This window comes from Gouania willdenowi, chromosome 22 (assembly GCF_900634775.1).
Source record: "Gouania willdenowi chromosome 22, fGouWil2.1, whole genome shotgun sequence".
Classification (NCBI taxonomy): Eukaryota; Metazoa; Chordata; class Actinopteri; order Blenniiformes; family Gobiesocidae; genus Gouania; species Gouania willdenowi.
Window position 1 is genome coordinate 23,824,114 of NC_041065.1, and position 27,542 is coordinate 23,851,655.

The window sequence follows — 27,542 nt, forward strand, 5'->3', positions numbered from 1 at the left end:
AGACACCCCTAAATGCTAATTCTCAAACTATGAGACTGGGTAACATTGCGTTCTCAAAAGTAGGTTGTGGGTTCTAGTCCATGGTTTTTCTGAACTATGCTTGCTACCATTTACTAAACATGCATGGGTCAAGTTTCTCTTATCAAAAGGCAATGCATAGACAGATTGAGCAACATTTCTACAATGACATGACATATGACAAACGAGTGTTATTAATTAGTATAATGTAAATGTTCTTACCTTACCAATTGTAATATTTAGGCAAGAGTTTGATTGTCAAGTCAACAGCGTATAAACTCCTTAGAATCAGGGTTTGACGGCACAGATGTTGAAAAAAGATGTGAACCATGTGATTCCTGAAAACAAAAGAAAAGCATCATTACCAGATTGTTTAGACTTGAAATATCCTCCATAGATGAAACACGACTAGCAATGAAAATTAAGATTACTTTTCTCTTTTCTTCCTAAACTTTGTAAGTAACTCACTCTAATGGACCAGATATGGCCCGCGGACCGTATGTATTACACCAGTAGTACCCCTCTCCTAAACCCCTAACTGTGCCGCAAACATAACTGGTTCCTTAAGGCTTTAATATACAAATTCAAAACAATGAGTGAAATTTAAAGTGGATTTCAAAATAATAAATAAATGAATATCATGCACTTTAGTTTGATTACTTCCATAGTAAGTATTAACTCCTATTGTCAGAAGTGTGATAAAATGGCCTCCACAGCATAAAATAATCCTTTTTCAATAAATTACAAGAAAATGTAGTATTTCATTCAGCAATAATACTGTTAGTTTGTGGTGAATGTGTCCAAAAAAAAAAGCCTAAAAGGAACTAGGAACATTTCCAAATTATTTCTAAATTAATTGTTAAATCTTTCTGAGAGTCCCCCTGCAATGTGCTCCTGTACCCCTCGGGGTACACGTACCTCTGTTTGGGAACCACTGTTTTACACTAAGCCCACCCTCATTAAAAAGAAACAGAAAGCGGATTATACTTGCATGCTTTCCTTCAACTCATTCAAGGTTTCATCATTGCGCAACTCTGAGTCAAGTTGTAAGTACGGAGAATTCCGCCCACCTTTGGTTCCCTGCTACTGGTCGATGCGGGTGTCAATCAGGGGGAGGTGCACCGTTAATTTCTATGTGCCTGGTTGTCAATTGAGGCGCTCAGAGCGCGTTCTGAGAGCCTGGCTGACAGATGCTCACATCCCCAGCGGAGCGTTCACGGCGTGGCGTTGGGATTCCCACCGGGACGCACTGAGGACGCGCATCGGTTTGGTTTACCTGCGTCTACAGCTGGTGGCTCACTGCACTGCACTTCTGTCCAATGAAGTGACCCGTGAACAGCACAGCAGGAGCTGAAAGCGACTTCTCCAAACTTTAAAGACAACTTGACCAATTCAGGGACACCAGCGCCCGTCGGGGGTTCATGAGTGAAGCGGACTGATCCCCAGGAGAGCCTCGCCGATCGTGGAGTGTGAACCATGCTCGTTCTCCTGTTGAATGTCATCCTAACGGTGCGGGCGCTCACAGCGCACGAGTGCACGCCGTGTGACCTCCGGACATGTCCAGTCAGATCCCCGCACACATCATGTGACCATCCTCGGACCCTGGCCAGGGATCCGTGCGGATGCTGCGATCAGTGCGCCCGGCTGGAGTGGGAGCCCTGCGGGGGCCAGGATTGGGTGCTCGGGTACTGCGCCCTGGGTTTGACGTGTGCATCTGTCAACAAAACCGGAGCTGCCAGCGTCCCCGAAATTGGGGTGTGCAAAGGTGAGAGAATAATGAACAATATCAACTTAAAAGTCTGGGAATTTAGTGATCATTGTAATGGTAAATTACTAAATTTGATCAGCTGATCAGATCTGGGTGACTTATTACTTCTAATTCATTCCTGTGTCCCTTCTGCCAAAATAACCACCAAAATCAATGTATTGTTTGACTTGAAATCAATCGCCATTCATTTGAAATGGCAGCTGTTGATCACCTTTGCTCTGTCATTGTCCACATGTGGTGCTGGAGCTTTGTACAGCAACAGATGATTCATGTTGAGCTGCACTATTTTTATGGAAGCTTTTACTCTTAGTTTTTTGGGGGTATGCATGAACTTCTGGCAGCAATCACTTCTGAAGACATTTCTATGAAATTTTAAACGTTTATTTATTTATCATTCATTTAATACTTTAATGTGGAACATTTGGTAAATAATAAAATATGTTCTTGTCTGCATTGCTTTGGCTTCAGTGTTTATACTTTTTTGACAGTGTGATTGTAAAGGTTTCCCATAGACTTTTCCTTTGCAGTCCAATGAATCCACAGGTCTGCGTTCTCCTGTCCTTACTGAGCAGTTATGGCTTGTTATACTGTAGTCAATGTGCTCATTTTACACTCCCCTCTCTGAACATCAAAGAAGTGTTGATGGTGTCGGGTTCCTCACCGAGCATGAAGGAGGTAGCGCTGGTTTTGCCTCCTGAGAAACAAACAACCAGTGGAAGTAGCCACCAGTTCCTCCACCTGTACTCCGTCCAGCCCGTTTAGTGATGATTGAAGAAGACTGACGGGACTGTAGAAAGTAAACAGTTCTCAGTGGGTGTCTAAATCTTCTGACATGGCCTTTCCCTCATGCCACTGTGGGGGTGGTCCATGCCAGATCCCTGTAAGGGGTTTTTCTCCTGGTATGAGGTCCCTAGAACGAACTCTCAGGAGACGCCGTTGCTGATTGTTCCGTAGCTACAGGTTATAGTTAGGCGTCTGGAGGATATGTCTTCTACAAATGAACAGCTTTGGAATGAACAGCAGCTCTAATGGCTCCTTCTGATTAGGGACTGGAAGCAGCGCGGGGGCCTCGGAGCAAGCTGCTGACCCCTAAATCAGACACACGTACACACAACCCGGTGGGTGTATAGGTGGGGGTAAATCAACACCTCACTGTGTGTTTTCAGGGGCCACAGTAGGCAGGCTGCTGAAGGCTGATCCCAGATTTTCCCTCATCAAGCTGCAAGAGCCTTAAAGTGATTAGAGTTGCAATCAGGAGCAGGGGCTAAATGTTTCCGCTCTTCTGATCCGCTACTTCTCTCCTCACAGTTTTGGTTTTCTGGGTGGTCATAGGTTCTGTTTCAGTGGAGGTGTAAAAACCTTTGCATCATGATGACATCCAGCTTGGTGACACGTTTGAGATAGATAGAGAAATGATCTGCCATGTGTTTTGGTGACATTGTCTGTGCTCCAGATATAATACCTCTAGCTAGGGATGCACCGAATATTCGGTGGCCGGATATATTCGGCCGAATATTGCAAAAAAAGCCACATTTGGCCTCCGGTTTTGTGAGTTAAGAGGAAGGCCGAATAGAAGCATGTGATGCAATCAAACAACGTGCAGTGATTTTGAGTCGGAAACGTGTGTGCGCGTTGCTACAGAACCAGAGCAGCAGCAGCAGCAGCAGCAGCTCCTCCTCCTTTCCGCACACAAACACAGCCAGACTCTCTCCTTTCTGCTTACCGTCACCGCGTAAATGTTGGAAGCTGTCCAATTCCACAACCGAGTCTGTTGTTAGCGCTGTGAGCCACATATCCGTAAACATCCCCGTCGTTTCGCAGCATAATTTTGACAGATTTTGAAGAAATGAGGATCAGATATTATTTAGGGCTGCACAATTATCACAATTTTATCCGTGATTCCGATTTTGGTTGCCACGATTAAATTAACCTGACCGTCATCAATATTTACATCTAAAATGCGGGCTCTGCTGCATATCTAATCAGGCACTTTCTCAACCAGTAGTCAGCCAACTACCAGGGGGCTAACACATTGTTAAGGCTTCATTAAGATGCTCCAATAACTAGTGAGTGACCCTTTAGCGGCAGCTTTGAGTCTTGGTGATGAACTGATGAGAACTGTAAGCTGTAATTGTTTCCAATGAGTAGCATTTTGTGATAGCACTCTGTAATAGTGTATTCATTCAGTTCGCCCTTCAATGGTACATTTTTTTTTTAGTGTAATTCCTAATTAAAGCTTTATTTTGCACTGTAAATTGTTCACATTGTTTGTTTAAAATTAGTGCAACAAAATTATACAGATTTTTCAATAACTATAAACAATATTTGTCATCATAATCGTTATTACAATATTGATGAAAAATAAACATGATTTTCATTTTGGCCATAATTGTGCAGCCCTAATATGTGAGACTGTTTGACGGACAAAAGTAAACCATTGTGCGATTTAATCAAACGATTTTACCCTAACACCAGTGGTCTCACACTATAGCCTGGGGTTAGCAAAGTTTACTGCGCCTGCTCATGGTGAGAGTGCATTCAATTCGGTGCAAACATGGCAGACGAAGCTCCGCTGGGTAAGCCGCCCCAACTGAATTCAGGAGTTTGGACCCATTTTATTAATATCCAAGTAAAATTCGAAAGATCAATACTGAATCAAAAATCCAATCAAGATTAATTGATTCAAAACCCTATTAATCAAAATCAAATCGATTCAGGAAATTGGCCTTGATACCCAGCTCTAGAGCTCCCCATTTTAAGAACATGAAGCATCTGCTCCAACAATTTGTTCAGCGCTTCCAGTATCACATCTGCCTCAGTGATGGACCAGGTCAGTCAAGTGAAACTGATGCTTTAATTGCTTCATTGTATTCTCCTGTTAGCCCCCCCCCCCCCCCACCCACCATGTTTCCTCTATAGCTCCAAAGATACTTCACATAACATGTAACTGGATGTCTTACAAGCACGCCACGTCCACTCCTTCACATGCCTTCTACTTCACTCTTCCTCTGGTATTATCTAACAGTTTCAAAGACTTCCTTTTTAGCTCGCTATCAGCCACAGGGCCTCTAGAGGTCAGCTTTCCCATCCAGGCTATGGATGCCAAGACGACTAGTCTCAGTGGCTTTGCGAGTAATCCCCATAGGATGAAGGTACAGAACTCTCCAGGCTAGATAGGAGATAACCAGGGAGCAGGGTTCTGGTTAGACTGTGGGTGCTCGGCTCAGTCTGGGTCAAGCTAAACTTAGCTGATGAAACAAAGCCTTCAGTGTCCAGCTTTTCAATATTAGCACAGACTGGAACATCCTTTACTACAGGGCCAGATTTAGCACCGCACACAGAAGATTCTGCCACCATCTCAAGTTAAAGGAAATACTCTGTAGGCGCAGGAATGCCTCAGGAAGGAAACATGTGAAGGTGAAGATCATTTTTAGACTGAAAAGAAAAGAAAAAAAAAATCAGGAGTAGAAGTTGTGAAAGGTTTTTGGAAAAGGTTTCTTGTGCTCAACAAACTCGTTGGTCATTTGGGAGCACTTTAAGCAAGACCGCCTGGCTCAGGTTTAGCGTAGTATTAACTCTGCTGCTTCCTCTGTTTGGTGTTTACTCTTATTATGGAGATGATTCCCCATTATCATGGATGATTCACACATTGGATGAGGAATCTACTTTTAGAATCACATTGATTCCGTTTGTTACAAATGTTATTGCATTGAGACAATCTCCTGTTTCCAGGAGGGACACATCTGTTTTAGTTATTATTGCTGGGTTTTTGTTGTTCTTTTCAGCTAATAAAACTCTGACCACACTGACTCATCCTATTACTGTATCTCTCTGACACTGAAGACACTCTTTCTGTTCCAATCAATCCGATAGTAACATCGATGTTTTATCAGGGTCTAGTAAGATTAATGTTTTATGACGGTCTGTAGTTAAACCATAAACACTGTTTCCGGTGTGTGTTGTTCTGATGTGCTGCCAGATGGTCTATTTGTTATATTTTCCAATCATGTTTTCAATGCATTGATATCAAGCCTGGGAGCTAAATATTGTTGAATAGGTTGCTCGGTTGGTCTTATTTTGTTAACTCTGTTTCCACTCTTGCATTGATGGCGCTGCTAATGAATGAATGAATTGGGGTCAATAGGGGTTTTATGTGTTTCTTCACACATGATGGAGAAAGAAACACAATGCACAGTGTATTTTAAGGCCCCCTAATCGTGGCATCTTTGGGTAAACTAAGCTCACACAGCTCTTTGGTGACATTCCTCAGTTTCTAACCCCAAAGTTTCATCCAAGCTGAGCTAAGCCTTGAGGTGACATCTCGGAGGGTGAACTACAATAAACAATGTGTGGGTATGGTGCAAGTGGCTTTAGTTCAGAAGAGGCGTTGCAGAAGTCCTCAGTGATGGAAACCTTGGGGAGGGCCCCATGCTGAGGAACAAAAGCAAACAAATAGGCTCAGTAGCTGATGTGGTGTGGCACGATGCGGAGGGAGGAGGAAGGGGTGCAGCCCACAAACGCTCTGCCTCTTTCCTTGTTGGTCGTGCCAAGGCAGGGATTCACAACAGAGGCTGTAAGCTGGCAATATCCCAAGCTATTTAGAAGAGAATATCCAGGTACTTTTCATTGGATATGATTTATCAATGACTCTGTCCAGACTTCAGACAATATTTCTGGTTGTTTTCCGTCAATAGCAAATCAAAGTCAAGGTAGTTAAATAAAAATAGTTTGAGAATGATTTGAACCCTTTTTGTTGAAAGTGTTCTCCAAAACATTTGAAATGTATCCAACCAATAGAGTTTTTGGGGTGTAAATGCAATGTCCATCCTAATACACAGCAGGTGATATTTTATGTAAACCAACAACACACCTGTAGACATTTTATATTATACTGTAATTTTCCAAATAAGTTGTCACAATAAAGAAACAATTGGTGATGTTGACCGGCTTGATAAACTTTTGTGTCTAAACTAGAGAGAAATGTAGGATACTAAAAAAAAAAAGGCCCACTGAGAATGATCCCACGTTTTAGTTTGAGCAGTTTAATAGAGATAAAAGTTGAATGAAAGATTACTAGGCAAAATATATTTCTTGAGGTGACGTTAATCAAAAAACAAACACTGAAGAGTCTCAATCATTCAGTTTGTTTCACAGCCTCTCAGTGCAGAGATGGTGAGTTACGAGTCTCTCGTGTGTTTCCATTAGTCCTGTGATAAACTAGTGTCCTGTCCCTTCACTGGCTGGTTTAGGCTCCACCAGTCCCTGGAAGCCTGTGTGTGATAAGCAGGCACAGAAGACCAATTAAGACCTCACTACTTGAAAAAACTTATTTCAGAAGATTTGAAGTTCATACAGTTTTGGCGTCCATTGTAATATATGCGACAAAATACAAGAAATGTGTTTTTGAGATATTGCTCAGCAGAAAGAAACATGTCTGAAGGGAAAACTCACTACCTTCCTTGACATGGAGTTGTTTCTTTGAGATGTTACACTACCCAAAGGGCCTCTTCATTTGCTTTTACGAGCAAACACAATAGCACCTGAATGACTGATAATTATCAGACATGTTGAAGATGCACTGCATATTTCCACATTTGGATTAATTTCTCCTTATTGCCTTTTGCAGTACTTCCGGATAATCCAGAGGCAGGTCTTGTAGATGAGCGCTGTCCGCTGGTGACAGGCTGCGACAGAGCCGGAGGTCAGTGTGTGTGTGATGCCCGCCACACCTGCTTGGATTCCTTCACCTATGCAGACCAAGAAACCTGCATGAAAGTCACCAAGTCAGGTGAGCTTGTTTAACTTTTATCTTGTCAAACCTTGTCGTAGAAATTTCTCCATGTTGCGGAATAAGATTTTTTTAGGGAATAATGCTGCCCATTGAGAGCCACTAATCCACAACAGATGTGGACCGGAGGTGACTAATACTACTCGCATCTCATAGTGATGACACATTAACTACAACTTTGTGTAGTGGTTCCTAACTTGCCTCTGAGTCGTGCCATTGTCTGTGACTCATGATGACTGTGGTTTGTGTGTACGCATGTGTCCACCACTGGATTTCAGATGGGAAAGCATCCGAGCACCGGGAGAAGCACAGAGAGAAGTATGTGGGACCCTCCAACCCGGCCTGCATGTTCTCGGGCTGTAACCTGACTGCTGAGGGCTGTGTGTGCGAGTCCAAAAGCTGCCAGCATCACTTCACCTACATTAACCGCAGCCAGTGCCAAGAAGTTGCAGGTAACCTTTAAATGACCTGCAACTAGGAATGGTCTTTAAAGCATGTTCCTAAAGATTACAATTATATGACAGAAATTACTTTTTGAAGTAGTAGGCATAACAAAATACCAGTAAATACAGAACAAGGAAGAGTGTGGTTAAAAAACATTCATTAGCATGAATAAGGTGTCAGGAAGGCTGTCATTAACTGTCGTTTGCTAAATTATGACTCTTTTCACTAAATTATGACACCTTTGGAGCTATGTTGGCATTTTTTGGGTTAGCTGGAGGGATCTAGTGGGATTAGGTAGGGTTAGGTTTAGGGGTTATCTGTCAGGAATTCAGTTTTCCTGCCTTTAACTGTTATTCAGAATTCACCTGACAAACGTATTCAAATCTTAACAAGAGTCCGTTTAATTAAGTTTAACAATTTATTAGCAGTTTTGATACAGGATGGTTTAGTTCTGGTCAAGGCTGTGGCCCCCTCCTCTCATGCAACAGGAAAACGAGGCAGAGTTTCACACAACAAACTCGCAGTCGCTCTTACAAAGATATCATAATTTGGTGACGAGGCGAGTCGTGATCCGGAGCTGTTATCTTCACAGCCAATGGTGGGCTACTTCCAGTCCGTCTTGATTTAGTCACCAGCACAATTTTGAAACATCTCTGTCATAGTGCTAGGGGTTAGGGTAACGAAGGGTCAGGGTAACGAACGACACTTAATGACAGCCTTCATGACACCTTATTCATGCTAATGACAGGTGTCATGTTACCAAAAAAACTACATGGAGAGATTATTCTAAACTTTGCTCAATGTTCAGGCCTGGAATCAAAAACATTACATCTAAGGTGTGAGGCGACATTGATAACCCCAGCAACCCAACCCAATCCAGTTTCCCACAAAGTGGTTTTTGATGCTGAACGTTTCCACGCTGAAGTTTCTTCCTCCAGTCATCTCTCTGATGGCGAGCAGTGATGTTGAATTGGAAGCTGAAGTGTTAAAAAAACGAATTACCTACGAATGAAAGATACAAGTGTGACTAGACAGGGTATGAATTTGACTGACAGATGGAAAAAGTGAGTTATTTAGGTGCATAGTAATGCTTCTTTGTGAGAGAAGAGAAAAGTCTGTTGAATGACGTAAGAGATTACAAGGATGATTGATACGCTCTGCTCCGTACTCACCTCACTGATTGACACGTCTAAGTGAGAAACGTTATTGGCAGTCAGTTTAGTTTCCTCATTTGGATCGTTAGGTGTTTGGTAGATAGGCAGGCGCTAAGTGGAGGCTTCCTAATGCGAGAGCTTTGCAAATTAGGACAAAAATGCCACTGGTTGAACTCCATGAACTTAAATGATTCAGAATAACAGAGGTGTGAGGTGAAAACAGCATGAGTCACTGTAACCATGGTAACAGTCAACATTTGGGGCTTTTTGAGGAAAATTGGGAATATGTGGGAAAATAATTTTACACATTGAATAGCTATATTCATTCAAAAAAATATAGCTATTAATTAACACCTAAGTTTCTACATCTACCTCAACTGCTGAATGGAAGTTAACACTGCAGCACAACATGTCAGCAGTGGAGATAATCCATAAAAAAAATTACAAAAAGTTGGATTTAATATCAAAAACTGCACCTGTGCTTTAATTATTACAAACATATTTGATACATTTAAATGCTTTTAACCCTGTTCCTTAAAGTTCCCATGTCATGCTATTTTCACCCATCTCCATTAGTTCTAAGAACCCCAAAAACATAGTATTTGAGGTTCATTTTCCCAAACTCGCCTGTTTTCCAGAGTTTTAGCCTCTGAAAAGTCACTTTCTGAGCAACTCCACAAACAAACAGGCTGATTTACGGCCTACTTATGCATATTCATGAGTGGGCGTGTCTAAAGACGGGACACTGACTTCCTCCTCCCCGCACGGCGACGTAGTGCCAGAGGACGGCCCGCCCTCCTCCCACCCACTCCGTAGCCGAGCTCATGCTGCTTTATAAACACTGGACAGAGCGTGGGGGCGGGGCGTTCGCCGGTACATAAATAGACTGTAGAAAATACGTACATAGCACTGCACGAAGGACGCTGACATGCTCATCTTCGTGTGCGTGTCTGTTTACATGTCAATCACGGCAGAGCGCTTCCTAGAGGCCCGGCTTCTCCAGCTCAGTGCCACGTCAAATAAGTCATCAAAGTAGGAACGGGTCATCAAAATGGAGCGAGGTGTTTGGACTCACCCTGCAGTAAAAAAGGAGCAAATCACCCTCTAACTAACAATTGAGGGAATCAATGAAAAAAACACTTGGCATGTGTATGAAGCCCTAATAGTACTTTATGATGTTTAAAGCACAGAAAAGTCAGTTTAGCTTAACATGGGCCCTTTAAATGCACATTCCAAACGTGTGACTGTTACTGAGTCAATGTTACTTTCCTTTAATAATTTGGGCTCCTGCGCCCACTGTATTATGTTGACATTTTAGGTAAAGAAAAAAGCTCTCCAGAAAGTCAACACTAACAGCATGGCTGCCTGGCAACCAGCCATGAGACATTTTGGGGATTATTTAGTCTGGAAGTACCAGAGAAATGACAGAGCCCCCACAGTCCAGCTGTATGGATGTTTGTCTTTTTGTAGTAAATCCCACAGGAAGTGTTTGCATCAAACATTACAGTGTTTAGACGTATCATCAACTTTGGCAGTACAATAAAAGATTGCCTGTTGCCTTTTACTTGTTTTATAACTCCCTCTTAAAGCCTAAGCCTGGCAGATGACGAATTAAACTTTCACAAGTGAAAATGGTAAACAACATTTATCAACAGCTTTGGAGTTCTTACTACAGCAAAAACTCTCATCCTGATGGCCAGTTGTTAAGGAAAACAGCAGGATATATGCATGCTTTTTCGGATGGATTCAGTTTTAAATTCACTCAGAAACATCTGATTGTCTTTTGATCATGGGAAGTCCACAAGGTAGTCCAAGATATTTGATTTTAACTATGTATGTGCAATGACAATAATGTACTTAACCTATAAATGATCTACAGTGTTATGTTAAAGTAACAGCATGAGGTGTTTTAACACTCAGAGAGCACAAGCACCAAATCTCTTCTTGCCAGATAGCAACAGTTATTTGGATCAGTGATCCTGATCATAGTACCGTGATCATTCACACTTTAAAGGCTTGAAATAATATTCTAACGCCATTTATAATGATGCGGTAGGTCCAAATGTATGGGCACCCCTATTCTCAAAAGCGCAACAAAATCACGATAAAATGAGCTATCCGGATCCGGATGAAACTCGGTGGGGTAATTCAGGATAGAGCTGTAATCAGTCCTAAAAGAAGCCTGAACCCGTTACAGCCCAAGACTATTCAAAACTGTGTGCTCACATGTAGAATGACTCCAGGCAAGTTTCTTTAACAACTATTTACTGGCCAATTGTTCAGCATACAACTATAAACATGACAAGCAGCTTCATGGTTTCAACATGATATGTTTACTTCTGCCTTAAGGCATGTCATAACGCTGCTGTACCACAGAACAACTCAGCGACCTCTCTGTGACAGCACACAGCGCAAGAATGAGTCGTTCAAGCGTTTTTTAATTTATTCATATGCCAGAGGCCAGCCTTCAATTCACCTCCTCAGCATCTTAATCGAAACACATCACCTGACTGTTCATTTACTGTGTGTTAAAATGATAGAAATTAAAGATCAAAGATAAAAAATCTAAGATTTAGCTCCTTTTGAGAATCCAACTCAGATTTCATATGAATCAGTCAATTACAAACTGAGATATTCGTTTTTGACATTTCGCAAATGATAAGAGGTCGTTTTTGGAACTGATCTAGAATATGTATATTGTGTATATATAATCCCCTCCAAAATGTAATGCAATCTTCCACGGCCAATTGTCCATCTTTGGTTAAAATTTGATCCAAATCCTTTAAGTACTTTTGATGTAATCCTGCTATCAAATAAACCAAACAGACCGCCTTGGCGGAGGTAATAACAAAACCAGACAGTCTTTATGTTGTAAATAAAACAATTGTTTTAATTACTTTTATGTACAGCTCTGTTACTTTTCTGACACACCTTATAAAGTCAATTAAAACGATTAAAGACATTTTAATGTTGCAACACTTTTGACTCAACCTCAAACAGATTGACTTCTAAGAAACTCACTCATGGAAGTGGGTTTTTAAAAAAAAAACTGTTTCTCTCACTTTCTCCGTGACTCACTCTGGGGATCTACTCGGCCGTGTTCTTCTGCAGTTGACATTCCGTCACTTAACAAAGGGCCACTGGTGGTGCGCAAGATGAGGATGCAATTTGTCTGCATGCGTCCAATTTAAAACAACCTGATGCCCCAGACGTATTACCCACATGTTTGGAGAGAAGAGAGGATGTGATAAGTGTGGGAGGAGGAGCTAGAAGGCAGACACAGGAAGAAAGGGAATCAACAATAGGAGAACTTGTGTGTGTGTGTGCGTGTGTGTGTGTGTGTGTCGTGCCCCTGGGTCTTGGTAGGGTGGTGTTTGGTTGTTTTACACTCTGGGTTTGTTTACATAGTTCATTCATGATAAGGTCAAAAACTGCTATTTTAGAGGCATTCCCTTACTGTTGCTCATAGACGGGACAAAAACAGCAGCTGGTTATGCAACAGAAATTGTTTGAAGCTTACAGTCCGAAATCAGGGAATCAGAAGCTAAGGTCATCTTTGTGAACTTTGGAATAAGAACATACAGTACATCTTTCATCTGTTTTTATACCTTTTTAGTTTTTGCTTCCCAATCCAGTCACCTCCCCATACCGTGGACTGTTAACTCTGATTGGCCACTACCTTTTTGTGATAAAGCTAATACTGGCCGAGCCACATGGTCACCGGTCGGCGATGACACGAGACGTCCTATAGCTGACTGTCTGCACGTTGTCTGTGGAAGCTGCAGCCCTTGTTGAACCCTTTAAGTTCATCTTGTGTGTGTGAGCCAAGAGAGTGATTTCAAAAAAGGAAACAAAACTCTTCTGTTGTGTCGGGATTTCCCTTTCACTAGTACTGGATAGCCAGTTAGCAAGAATGGCAACAGAAAAAGCCAATTCACACAATTATAAAACCAAGTTTTTGTCTCATTGTTTAGCTTGAACGTTAAGTTCATTCAAAAGGTTTAGGCATAATGAGTGAAGCACACAGCATTAGGAAATAACATTTTAGCTGTAGTTGAAAAGACTATTCCATTTTTGTGGGAAGTTGTAAGCGTCCGCGTCCAATGATTACCGGTATTTCGTGACTGACCATTTGGTCTCTATACAGTATTTCCATCCTTAGGTGAAGGCTGTGCACAGGACGTCCACTGGGAGGTAGCTCACAGTTTGATAAAGAGTGAAAAAATAAATATGTCCACTGTTGCTAATAACGTCTCTTCAAGAAAGAACATTTGTAGTTAAGTTACTCACCAACTTTGTGTGCAAATTTTCCTTCAGACTATACTTCATACATTATGCATTTGCACACTGCCTCTTGTACATCAGATCCAGGAGGACATAATCGAGATAGATGGATAGATATTTTAGTAACAAACAAGTGCCAGTAATAGGAATCAAGAATAAAAAGAAACATTAAAAATGTTCAAGTTAAATGAACTTAGAGTAAAGCATTCCAAGCATTTAGGAACTGAATGATTTCAAAAGGGAATAAAAGATTTGAAGTGGCAGATTGTGTGCTTTGATTGTGTGTGGTAACCTACAAAACAACAGCTGGTGCATAGGTTTCCAATGTACTTTTTCCTTACACATTTCTCTGAGTGAATGATTGGTCTTTGGGGGCAGTGCACGTGACAACTGTTTGTTTTATTCTTTTATATGACAATGCATGTATGCCCAACATTCTTATTGTGTTTGTTGCCACATGCAGCCATTGACCAAGCGTGAGGGAGTGTGAGGGACAGGGCATACACCCTGTTGAACCCTATGTTACTGCTGTAGTTCTCTTAAGCTGTCTGCTGGCAAAGAAGTTGTCGGTTTCAATGGAATGTACACATGCTATGTACATTTGCTTTGCTCACACAAACATGCATGGATACATTGCAGTGCAAATGTTCACCTACACGTGGAAATTCTCATTACCTCACCCCTGACACACTCATTCACAGCTGTAGCAGTGTGACTTGGGACACAAAGATCACATTTTTCATCTGCAAATATTTAGCTAAAGAGCGAGAGAACGAGCCATGCATGCAGCAGACACTGAGCCCACAGGCCTACGCCCAAAGAGCTTAAACTTCTACCCAAGGTGTGAATTTCCCACTGACTATTTCTACCTGGTGACCCTGCCTCTGCCTTTTGGCCTGTAGACCCTCTTAAAGTTGCCACTCACTCCTCACACATATGGACGTGGTAGACTTTCTCAGCTGGTAAGTAGTGGTGGGCACAGGGCCAGGCCCCCACAGCTTTAGGTGAGAGACGGCCCTGACGTGTCCCTTTGCGGAGCAACTTTATAAAACCTGAGGACAGACCAGGAACCCACGAAGAGCAGCTGGACTGAGACAGCTTTGTTCTCTACTGACTTGTTTCCAAAGTCAGACTGTGAACAGAACTCACATTGTGCCCTTTTTCCATGAGTAAACTCAGGCTGTCAACACAGTCTCCTCTGCCTGTTTGAGCTGCTCTGGTTTGAGGAAAGACTGCCCTCCTTGTACCCGGGGCTCGAGGAGAAGAAAAAAACCATTCACTCCGGAAGATTTCTCTTTCCTCAATGAGCTGCAGAGATGCCAGAAATATGCATTGTTTACAAAAGACACCATTGCAGGGTAATAGGGCAATTTCCCACATCTCACCTTTTCCAGACCAGCATCAGGGTCTCAGGGGCACAAGTGTGTGTGCGTGTGTTTTTGTTTATGTGTGTGTTGTATATTGTGTGTAAAAAGCTGTGCATTTGGGCCAAAGTTTTTTGCTTGTCTTTCGTTGCTATCGTACAGGAAAATAGCGCATGTTAACTAACTTGCAAAGAGACTCCATCAAGCATAACAAATCAGGGCTTTTGAGTTTGTGCAGGCTGGAGTATGGCCACCATTGTGACACAATGATTGGCTCTGTGGTAGCTGACTCACTAATTACGGCCATTTATGCTAAGAGATGAAATACAAACGATACAGAATGAAATCCATTTGCTGCTGACTTTTCCATTCTTTTTGTCCGCCTATTGTGTTTATAATTGCTGCAGCTAAAATTATATTAATTGGGGCTGTAAGGGTTGGAGCATTTCCATGGATGGATACAATTCTCGTCATTTGAATGACAATGGTATGTCTACCAGCTGCTTTTCCCAGCGCACTCTAACCTTAGTCATTATCATCATTGAAAGGGTAATCGGCCTTCTCTGCGTCGCACAATGCACAGAAAGCATTTCTCAGGGAAGAACCTTGTGTAAAATTGCCCAAGCGTGTTTTCTGTGGCTTTAAGAAGCTTGAGGTTTTCATATGCAAAACCTTAAACTGAGCGACAGTGGATATGTACGATCTGATTGAAAGTAAAACATTTGCCAATCAGCACTTCCAACTGAAGTTTATTTAACTCGAGCGTAGGAAGTGGGCCAAAAACCGTTAAATGGGTTTGTAGCCTTGCTTAATTTAAAGTATTCCCTCCTTTTCTATGACACTATTCAGCTACAAAGTTTATCAATGAGAGCTTTGTGGTGGCCTCACTGTTACCAGGTTGCTTGAGTAAACAGTACAGTACAGACACCTCACACTCCTGCTCTATTTATCCTGAGCCAGAAAATACTCAGTGTTTCCTTTATCCTCAACTTCATTTGTCAGTTATGCTACTCCCACCCACCAAAACAGAGAAGTCACAGTCTGAGAGCCATTTTACTCTGTTTACTTTAGGATAGCAGCCATTAAGCAGTTCTTTTTTACCAAAGCATCAGCAGAGCATCTGATCAGACCCGAGATTTCTGAGGATCAAGTGTGATGGAGAGGGTTTCAAACTGTTCTGGTGTTCGGTTTTACCTGCTGGGGACCAAATTCCCTGGGATCTATTTTTTGGTCTTTGAATGTTGAGGATCAAGTCAATCCTTGGGAAAGGATTTGTTTGCATCACATATTTATGTCACTATTTTACTTTGCACCGTTTAACCAGCACCAGCCTTGGAAGAACAATTAGCTCTAGGACGGATTGCCAAAACCCCAACCAACATTAAATAAATCTTAGACTTAATCTTTCGCTCTACTCTTAAAGCACACAAACGCAAAGTATTCGTCAGAACAAGCCACAAGCAACTCCAAATAGTTTTTTTTACATACTAATGATTTGTTGAGTATCTGTGAAATAACTTAGTGCTTGATAATTATAGGATACTACCTGGGTCTGTCTCCTCAATGTCTTCCCTCTGTTTCTTTGGTCTACATCACAGAGGCGCTGAGAACCAAAATAAACAACTCATTGGTGGGAGTAATCCAGCCTTTGAAACCCTGCTACTGTTTCCATTCACTATCTATAAAAGGGTGCACTTCAATTTTCTTTTCCTGAACAAGGTCCAAATTGTACTCCTGAGCTATGATCCCCTTGCCCGGATTACCAATACCCCTGTGCCTCTTCCATCTTGAAAATAGGGTATCAGAGCAATTATGTATGCTTTGCAGATGAATGGACAAAACACCTCCTGGTATGCTAACTGAAGGGGAGATTCTAATAGGAGAGCTCTATTGAGTGTTGGCTGTTATTAATGACTGTTTTTAGAGTGTGTGAGGAGTTATGTGCCAGTTGGCCTAGCCTGGGTGGGATCAGAGGCTCCAAAGGTAGGAAATCGCCTGGAGAGAGCACGTACTACATGCACTTCATGCTATCACATACTGAAGGAGGGATCTGATGACTGCACGTAGTGCTTGTGTTGGGTGACATGCTCAAAGGTATGGTATATCATACCTGTGCCTCAATCCTCACTCTTTTCTTTTGCTTGTCATTTCTTACAGATGAGCTGAGGTGTGCCAGGGTGATGTGCCCTCCTCTGAAGGTGCCATCTTGCCCCAAGGGTTCATTCCTGACAAAAAGCTACACGCCCCCTGCTGGTTGCTGCCCCTCCATACTACCACAGTGTACTTGCGATCTCAGTGCCTGCCACAAACCCCACTGTCCACGTGGACAGCAGCCCATTCCACTAAATCAGGCCAGTGGGCAGCCGGGAGACTGCTGTGATGTCTTTGAGTGCCAGAAAGGTGAATAAATACGCTGAGCTACACGCTTATGCCTTTCCCCCGTGAAGAAAAGCAATTTGCACAGTTGGTGAGAGAGTCATGTTATTAAGGACACAATTACTTTTATCTTCTTTAGGCTTTTCACCCTGCTGATAGTGTCTGAGAGAATGAACAAAGTTGCTGATTGGGTAATTACTGTGAGAGCTGTTTATGAGCCATGCAATGCCTCCCAGGGTTAAGAGAGTCACCCCTAATTCTTGTTCAAAGGTCTACCCTTTTATAACCTGAATAGATGCACTGTGGTGGTGTAAAACTTTGGTAAAGGTGTCATTATTTAGCAAACACTTCTCTTTAAAATTAAGTTTAATAAAGTATGTTTATTTACCTTTTGTGTGACAGGTAATAATAGCAATGGTAATGAAGCAAATTTTGTTTATCTTTTGGAGCTTTGTTTTTGTATATGACAGGATGAAATGAAGTCAGGAAATTTTACTTTGAAAGACTTTTAATTAATGAATTTATTGAGCTGCTTGGTGAGAACAGGGAAGTGTCCTGGACTCTGTTTCCATGCATGTTGGCTTCATTGGAGCTTCTCAATAGACTGTTGGGGTGGGTGTGTGTGTGTGTGTGTGTGTGTGTGTGTGTGTGTGTGTGTGTGTGTGTGTGTGTGTGTGTCTGTGTGTGTGTGTGTACAGAGATAACCCAGAAAGCCAAGATAGACAGACTTGATTGAAGGGGGACCTATGGTATTGGTTGGGTTATTCAGCACTCCTAACAAATATTCCCTGTTTTACCAACAAACCAAATTCCCGTTCTGGCCTGTCCATATATAAATGAGTGCTATGTGCTGGAATTAATGGACTTAAGAGGCCCAGTGACCAGAAAACTGCTTACGCAACAGATTTGCTAAACAGAAGTGCAGTGTCAAAGGGTTTCTGTCTGGTCACACGTCCAACGGAAAAAGGTTCAACAGTTCATTGATGGGAATGCTTTTTATGTGCATCGGTCTGATACTGGGGAGGGTAATCGAGTCCGGCAGGCCGGCAGGGGTTGAATGGCAACCGTTGGGGCCGTGGGATCAGTGTTTTGATAACAAGTGTCCGGGGCTCTTTGGTTCTGGAGCTTGATGCCCATTGTGTTGCCTGTACTGATTGTTAGGCTTGCATGACTGCTTTATATGTCAAAAAAAAGCTCCACAGACAGTGTCAAGGGCATACATCCTGTTCCTGGTCAAGACCTCCGAAACATCAGTTTCGAGCTCAGAATCTTATTATGCTTCTCCTACTCTCCAATGGAGCACAGTTAATTATGTCTCTGTGTGAGGCTTGGAGTGATAACTTTGTTTCCATTTGCTACTTGGCTAGAGTCAGTGTGTGCTGTGACCATAAGCTCCCCCTGTTTATTTTGGCCGTCACCAGCTTTACTCAATGGAGCTGACTTGGTGTGCTTCACTCCACTCTTGATGAACTTTAGTACGTGTGTGACAGAGCCAATCTGGCGACATCTTTCTGACTATGCCGTCAGAGGTTGCGAGTTGTTTAGATGGTTGTTTATCAACACGCTGGTGGATACATATTTAGCACGCGCGCAGCGTAGTCAGCAACAGATGTAGAAATGTTTTATGGCTGCACATGTTCTGCCTGAATTTATGTCCCCGTTGGCTAAAAGGACTTAGATCATCGCACTAATGGTACTCATGCGACTCAGCTTGAATTTATTAGCAACATGCAGCAGCATAATAGGAAGTTGATGAATAGTTTGGTGAAATGGTTAAACTCGTATTTCTGCATTGTCGAACCACATTGTTGATAAACCTCATGATGTGGATTTCCTTTTAAAGCTACTACCTACAATATTTTTATTAGATAAAATCATAGTGTAGCTCTGGAGTTTTTTTTTTTTACCCCACCGTAAACACCCCATTTGTTGACATTTTTGCACATTGCATTGTGGGACGAAGCTGGGTATCATGGCCAGTTTCCTGAATGGATTTGATTCAGATTAATCAGGTTTCGAATCTATTAATCACGATTCGATTTCAAAATGGTAGGGATTTGGGGCAGCTTAGCCAGCAACCCTTCCTCTCCATCCGCCATGTTTACACTGAATGCACTTTTGCGTTGCACAGGCGCAGTAGTCGTTGCTAATGCCAGACTATAGTGCGAGACTACTGGGGTTGGAGTAAAAAAAAAAAAAAAAAAAGACAAAACGATTCCAGCACCTATGAATCAATTTTGGAAAATTTCAATGGATTCGATCCAAACGTGATTAAATTGATTTTTTTTTACTCAGCTCTATTGTGGGATGTGGAGTCACAGAGACAGTTGCAAAGGAGTATTTTCCCTTCATTCTGATATCACGGGGAATACCAGGAACCGACTAGAACAAAAATAGTGTCCTCCTCTTTTGGCGAAGAAACATAAAAATAAACCACGGTGGGAATGAATCACCTAATGTGGCCTCCTGTTGCATCTGTAACCGTTAAAAACCTCCCACCCCTGGTGAAAGTGCCTACTGATGGTCTCCGAGAAGAAAATCCTTGCGAAATAGAAAGGAAGATATTAGAAGATGAACAAAACTGTTGCTGTTTCAACTCGGCTGCACAGCTGCTTTATATTACACCCCGGTGCTGTTGTTAGGAGGCGTGGGGGGTCATTGGTGCCGACACCTTGAGTCTGCATTAAGAGGTATATGGCGTACAGATGCCACCTTAAGCCTCTAGCCTCCCTCATAGCAAACATTACCTGACATCTGTTTGAATGTAAATTACATTAACTCGCTTTAGTAGTGCAGTAAATCATTTTCAGCACCTCTTACCTCATCAGATTTCCTCATTTTCAGAGTTTCTTGGAAAATTGCTGTCTGTTTTAAGCATGTATTCTGTGAAGTCATTTAAACATTTCGGTCACTGCTTATCTTACATTTTGTTTAGTTGCGCTACTAGATTATCTTATATTAAACACAAATTCAGGCTTTATGGTTAATGTTTACACACAGATCAGTAACCCAGTGCTGCAACTAAGCTGATTTAATTTCATAGTTCTGAGGGAATGCAACCTAAGACTCTAAATTCTTGGATGCCGTTGGAAAGACAATCCCCCCATGCAGTGTTGATTCACTCCACCTGCCACCAGCACGCTGAGCCCAGATTCTGCCAAGGCCTCAGACCCACTACTGTTTTCTTTCACTCAGCACGGCAAGAGTGCAGAGCCTTTTCAAAGCCTGATAGATCCCTGTGAAATTCCACTCCATGGACTCAGTTTCATTGTGTGATAAATGCCATTCTCCCCCCCCTCCACGCCTAAGTTCAGCCATCAGCCGTTATCATAGTGCCACTCATACTCATTTTCATAGAAAGATTTCAATCTATCGCAGACACCAGACCAATGCTTCTGAATCATTGTATACTATTGTGATAACGTCTCGTGAACAGTCTTAGCTGATATTTTTTCCATTAAGTCTCAGCATGAAGATTCTGGTCTTAATCTGAGCCAAATGTTTAATATTTTTGACGGTGCATCTTGTATTTACAGGCTGCCTACAGTCATGGAATTCCTGGAAAAGTGTTTCCAGTCTTGAAAAGTCATGGAATAATTGCGTTGTACATCGCTTTGGATTAAAGTGTCTGTTGATTGAAATTATAATCTTATAATATTATGATTAAATATGGTAGCACCTAGTTGTTGTTTAATGTTACATTCAATACATTTTTTTAATTAAATAGTGCAAAATGGGTGTCAAAGGCAATTACGCCTTTGTACGATGCTATATGAAAGATAAGTGATGGACACAACTTGCATTCCCTGTGCCACATTTTTTGCTACTAACCGTGGCACACTGTCAGACCTCTGTTACATCAGTACACTGGAAAGGCCCGCTCGTTTCTGTGCTCTAACGATATTGAATAGATCTTAGCGGTTCAGAACTAAGTGATGGAAATTTGGTAAAATATTGTGAAAAAGTCCCTGAAGTTTGTTACGCATTATTGTCATCCACAGTTTGGTTTAAAGTCTGTATGATTCGTCTTTGCTTTCCTCTTCTCAGTTTCTCCCAAGTGTATCTACAATGAAAAGGAGTTTGCAGAGGGAGAGGTGTACCGTATGGATTCTTGCTGGTTGTGTCAGTGCCGTGGAGGAATATCCTTCTGCTCCAAGGCAGAGTGTGCCGAACTGGATTGTGAAAACTTCTACATTCCAGAGGGCGAGTGTTGCCCTGTCTGCATAGGTAACTACAGCTACACTCACAATTTCCCGAGCCTTCCAAATCTCTATCAGATAAAGCCATTGTGTAGGCCTCATACCTGTATATCATTTGCTCGAAAAAATATTTTTTGATCTACACTGTAAACCAGGGGTGCCCAATCCTGGTCCTCAAGAGCCCCTATCCAGCATGTTTTGTATCTTTCCCTCTTCCAACACACCTGATAACGATCCTGGACATTTTAATCAGGTGTGTTGGAAGAGGGAAACATCTAAAACATGCTGGATAGTGGCTCTTGAGGACCAGGATTGGGCACCCCTTCTGTAAACACTCTAATTGGTGTTGTCTGAAAAGGTTTGTGCATTGCATTGTGGGATACTGAGTCCCTTAGACGAATGCATAGAAGTGTTTTTCCTTCTTTCTTACTGTGGTTTCTTGTGTTTGCTGCCAAAACACTGCAAAAGTAACTTCCCAACACATTTCTGGTGTTTTCATGGATTGAAAACAGTTGCGGCAAAACAATGGCAGATGTTTATTTTGGGGGCTTAAGTGGAAAGAATTCAACCAAAATTGTATGTGTTGCCGAGGGAGGTGATCATGAGGAATATTGGGATCAAACTAAAGCAAAAATTGTGCCGTGTGTTTCCCTGTCCTCCATATCCCACGATGCAATGCGCAAAACCTTTCTGACAATGTCATTAAAGACTTTAACGGAGCAAGTCTTTTTTCCAAGAAAATCATCATCTCCAGCAGCTTTAACAGAGACAGGCATCAAAACCTGTTCTTTCAGCTTTACATCTAGTGACCTTATCCTTTTGGCGTCTTTGTATGAACCATTTTTTCCAGTTGGATTACCAAAGATACACTAGAGATTCATCTCATGTAGGGTAGATAAGGTTATCTTCTTTCAGTGACTACGGCATGTCTTTGTAAGTTTTGGATCTGTCAACATAGGAGAAGAAGGGAGTACTTTTAAAACCACAAGGCCAAGTAGGAAGCTATGTTATGTGTATTTAGGCCCGCGGTGCATATGGCCGCCACATTACTCTGCCCAAAGCTTGTGGATGGAGACAGTAGCCAGCTTTGAGCTCTGCCTGCGTGGCTACAATTAATCAAACTCAGGAGAGTGGAATGAAGACAAAGTGCAGGAGTGAAGAAGAGATCATGTTAGGTCAGTGTTGGAGGTACGACTGGAATGTGTCGGAATTCAGATTTACTATAGTGCGCTTTTATCTTTTCCTTCTGATATGTTGCTCTTGACAATCTGCCTTTCATTTTGAATTCTTAATATAAAGCTCACACAATATCAAGCAATGTATCCATGGTTTCCATTATCCATAAAACCCCTGTAAATATTTCCACTCGGAATTGTTTGATTTACGTTTGTGTATTTATATAATATACTTAAAAACGATCAATAAAAATGTCATACTCCATTACAGCATGACACATTAACAAATCTCACATGTACAAACAGAATGGGAAGGAAGAAACTGTTGGAGAAAAATGAATTTTTTTTTTTTGTTTTTTTGTAGTATGATTTATTTTCTTAAAAACAGCTACTGTACATGGCCCAAATGATTGGAAAGAAAATCTTGCTTTTTATAATCTAAATATGGCATGTACGGTGGGTATTTATTCAAAATGATAATAATTCATAGTTTAATTTGATATCGGTGTAAAATGATGCAGCAGAAGAGCTTTTTTATTTACTACATGAACTGAAGAAAAGCTGATGTAACAACAAAACAATCCAAAACGTAATCCTAATTTACAGAAATCAGAGATTGAATTTGAAGGAAAGCTATTAAGCATAAATAAAATGGGTCAAAGTTCAATCACACAAATTGGAGAGTGGACCATTCCTACTCAATGTTCAATCTGTCTTTTTAAAAAAGAAGCTTATTTTGTCTTTAAAAAAACAACAAGATACTTCATGACTTCTTTGACCTTGATGGAAATCTTGATGTAACGTGTCAAAAGCTTATTGGAAAAATCTTACACAACAGGATACTTGCGATGCAAATATTAGATCTTTGTAATGTTAATCGGAGCCAGTTGAAAACTCAGCTGGGATCAGTAACTGATCAGTAACTAATCCCAGCTGAGATTTTACGCCAGCCCTTACTAAGAAGCACAAAATATAGAAATACCAAACTGTGTCCTGTAATCGTTCACTTCTTCTGTTCTTTAATAAAACTAACACTGAGAAAATGCTGAGACCATCGAACACAGACATTGGCCCAAGGTCTAATTTTGTGCACATTCCTCAAAAGTTAACACGAAACGATAACAAAAACAGATGAAAATATTACAAAAATCTACAAAACGGCAAACAAAAAAACAAGCACAACGAAAACACAAATTAACTCCAGAAATACACAAAATGACCCAAAAAACACAAAATGATAACAAAAACACATAGAATAACAATGAAAACACACAAAATGAGAGAAGAATACATCAAATGACACCAAAATCACACAAAATAACAATTAAAATGACAATAATAATAATGTTCAGATTAGTTAGATTCTAAATGCTGACGTGAATTCTCATAATGTGGCCCTAGGGTCAATTAATCCCGCGAATCAAGGTTTTCAAAATCTCAAACTCTTAAATTAGTATCAAAAGATGACATCACATCTGAGCATAGTAGCTTCCTAAAGTGTTTTCAAACTGGTCCAAACAGAATGGATTGTACGTCAGGCTAATGTGAAAACATCATGAATTTTCTTTGCTTCAGAGGCGCAGCTGAAGCTCACACGGATGAGTTCAAGCCCAACAGTGGAAGCTGTGGGGAACAAAGTTTCTGATCGTGATCAGCCTTTGTGTGTGTTTCCAATTATAGTCTCTCTCAGGGCGGCTCTGCAACCCTGCTTCATCTGTGTCGTTTGAACTTAAATCTCTACATGTGTAGTCAGAAAGTCAGAGGTCATTCCCCACTTATGAGTGTAAACAAGTCACCCGTTACAGTTTTTTCTGGTATGTCTCAGTCAAAGGTCAGTTTTCATGTTTTTAGCTCCTTGATGGAGCTGTTATTCATTACAAGAATTGTTGAAAGGTACGACATTAAATATAATGTCTGTGTCTTTCTTTACCCTCAGATGTAGAGTTGCTATCAATGGACAGCACTAAGGCCAGCTGCTGGGTTGACAACAAGCTGCGAGCCCACGAGGAGCAGTGGAAGGAGGACGACTGCACCTTCTGCCAGTGTGTGGATGGAGACCCTCACTGCACGGCCATGGCCTGCAAACAGAGCTGCCAGAACCCTGTGAAGATCCCCGGGGAGTGTTGTCCCTTCTGTGAAGGTATAGAGATGAGTGCTCAAGCCGAACACTACATGTCTTTTAAAGTTATTAGCCCCAAATTGTAGCAACGATTTATATGAGCTGTGCATTCATCTATACGCTCGTCATTTAAGGGGTTCCTGCAGCATAGCGGCTTTGCTACAGAGGCCATGTCGGCATGGGCTCATTAAAGAAGAGGCCACTGAGCATTCTTGGAGCTGCAGGGTTCTTTGTGTTCCTTTATTACCCTTGCCCGCCAAAATGAGACCCACCTGTGTGTGAAGCCGTGGCATGCTTTTAGCACGGAGGGCCCAGGCTCAAGTGGAATCCCTTTCTTTCATTTTAGGCGTAATTAGTTACAGCTCGTTGGGCTGCTCCTCCCACCGAACATGGCAAGAGGTGGTTGACGGGAATTGTGATAGTATAGCTGCACACGTGTGTGGGTCTAATGGTTTCCCCCCGTGACTGTAGCTTTACAAAGTTGGCTCGTGTTCAAAAGGATGTGAGCAGTCCTGGCCATCATCTTAGCTGGTACACTAAGAGGGCTTTAACGTAGCCTGCATCCACACATTTGGTTAAACCTGGACAATAAAGCTGAGCAAATCTATCCCTACTGTCTAGTCCACCTCATGAATGTAATTGCTCTATATTTATCTCTAATTACTGAGGAGTGATAAAGGATAGCAATTAGAGTTGGCACAAACAGCCCAGATGAACACCTGAGGGGTATCATGCACATGGGTAAAAACACGTTTATACATCTTAAGTTTTTCATGCCAAATCCTCCTTTTCTCCACAGAGCCTTCATATGAAACCGTTAGCCCTTTGCTCTGTCCTGCAATGGAAAACTGCTCCCTGTCAACCAACGACTGCCCCTATGGCTTCCTCCAAGACAAGAATGGATGTCTGCTATGCCAGTGTCTTAATAGTGAGTCCACTTTGCTTATTTTTTTTTTTTTTTTTTTTATTATCATAATGACAATAATATAAATAAGAGAACTCAAGCACCAGATACCCTCTTTGCCAGATATTCTCAGTTATCTGGATCAGTGATTCCGATCATTCACACTTTAAAGACTTAGAAGAAATGTCTATCCCCATTACTAACGATACAGTAAGTCCAAATGTATGGGCACCCCCATCACAACAAAATCGCAATGAAATACGCTATCAGGATGAAACTCACTATTCAAAACTGATCCAGAATCATTATAATAATCTAGATTCCCCCCCCTCCAAAATGTAATAGAATCTTCCATTGCCTAAGGTCTATTTTTGATGATACAGTATGTTTGTCAAAATCCATTCAGTACTTTTGATGTAATCCTGCTAAAATCCAAGCAAGAAAATAAATAAATGCTGGTAAAAATATTACATCCTTTGCTGATAGTTTTAATTATTTGCAATTGTAAAGGGTTAATGTTAAAGCGTGACTGACGTTTTCTCACCATGTTGCTACTTGTAGTCTCAATTGAAAGTGTCAGACGACATGGTTTTTGACAACAAAACAGACGTGTTGATATTTATCAAAGCTTATTTGTGTCTGAGCAAGATTGTCTGTCCAGGAGAGCTCCCATACACGGCCCAATAGCAACTCATACCTTTGTTGTTTATGGTTTATCAGACTCGTAACCAGGTAACCGCTTTCTCAACCCTTTCAGATGATTCCTGTCCTGACCTGGAGAGATACTGCTCACTGCAATGCCCAGTGGGATATGAACGAGATGATTTTGGGTGCGAAGTGTGTGAATGTAGTATACCCACACCACGGTGTCGACCTTTGATCTGCACCAAGACCTGCCCCTATGGATATGTGTGAGTACATGCTTCAACCCAATGGGATTTGTATTCTCTTAGTCCAATGACAATCATGGCATTAAAGCAGAACTAAGTAACTTTTTCACCTTAATAAATCCTTCTGTGATGGTAATACAAGTGTTAATGGGGTGATTGGGGGGTCTTTCATCCCCCCGTTGTCTCTGGCAAAAGAAACCGCACTTGCAACTTTCCTGCCTCCGACCCGGTGGCAAGACATACTGCTTTACGGCAGCCCAATACAAACTAATGCTAGATTATGACCAGCCCCATGGCTGCACACGGTTGTCTACAAATTCACTTTTCTCAAACTTATATTATGGCGGAGCCAGCAAAAAAAAGGCAGGGAAGACCTTTGTCCAAGGAACGGAGCAACACCGTGTGACATGACAGCTCAGCTGCAATACACACACTGTCATTACGGCAACAGGCGTGCACACGCACTCACAACCCAGCGCTCCATCAGGCAGCACACACACAAATATCCATCCATCCATTTTCAGGGCCGCTTTGTCAGCACACAAACAAACACTTCACACACATTTCCACACTCACGTATTACTCCCACATCATTTGTTTATTTACTTGTTTCTCTTCCTCATACTGTTCACATGGTCACGTGGGACTATATCTGTGAAAGCACCCTTAGTGTCAGGATTTTTCAGTGATCAGTTGCTACTGTCTTGGGAGAACAAAGGTGCGCATGTAGCTGTGGGGTGGGGCAGGCGGCGGGGGGTGGAGTTTTTACGACAGTAACATAACCAAAAGGGACCTTTAGGGGGAGCACTAAGTGCAAGTTACTTAGTTCTGCTTTAATGTTTGAAAAGTAGCTGCGTCTTTCAAGGAGCATGTAATTGCACCCAATTATTTACACTAAACAGGACATGTGAGACACTATTATTTTAGTTTGTTGTATTTAAGGAATTTAGTACTTTGCCACTTAAAAGTAGTGTTTTGTTTTCCTTTGCGAACTTATCATTTTTACTAATGGGAAGTGAGAAGTCAGTTTTTATTAAGAACTCTGTCAATCATCATCCA

At 41.7% G+C, this 27,542-nt stretch overlaps 1 protein-coding gene across 2 annotated transcripts in view; it reads left to right on the forward strand.

Moving 5' to 3' along the window:
• The first annotated feature begins 1,168 nt into the window (after positions 1 to 1,168).
• Positions 1,169 to 27,542, forward strand: part of LOC114456516 (cysteine rich transmembrane BMP regulator 1 (chordin-like)) — a 40,280-nt gene continuing 13,906 nt past the window's right edge. For both annotated transcript variants that reach the window (XM_028438330.1, XM_028438331.1), the window contains exons 1-8: positions 1,169 to 1,783; positions 7,413 to 7,574; positions 7,853 to 8,026; positions 16,978 to 17,220; positions 21,244 to 21,423; positions 24,507 to 24,710; positions 25,489 to 25,617; positions 26,351 to 26,504. In XM_028438330.1, coding sequence (XP_028294131.1) covers positions 1,495 to 1,783; positions 7,413 to 7,574; positions 7,853 to 8,026; positions 16,978 to 17,220; positions 21,244 to 21,423; positions 24,507 to 24,710; positions 25,489 to 25,617; positions 26,351 to 26,504 — 1,535 coding nt within the window. In that variant the 5' untranslated portion in view covers positions 1,169 to 1,494. The remainder of the gene's footprint in view (positions 1,784 to 7,412; positions 7,575 to 7,852; positions 8,027 to 16,977; positions 17,221 to 21,243; positions 21,424 to 24,506; positions 24,711 to 25,488; positions 25,618 to 26,350; positions 26,505 to 27,542) is intronic.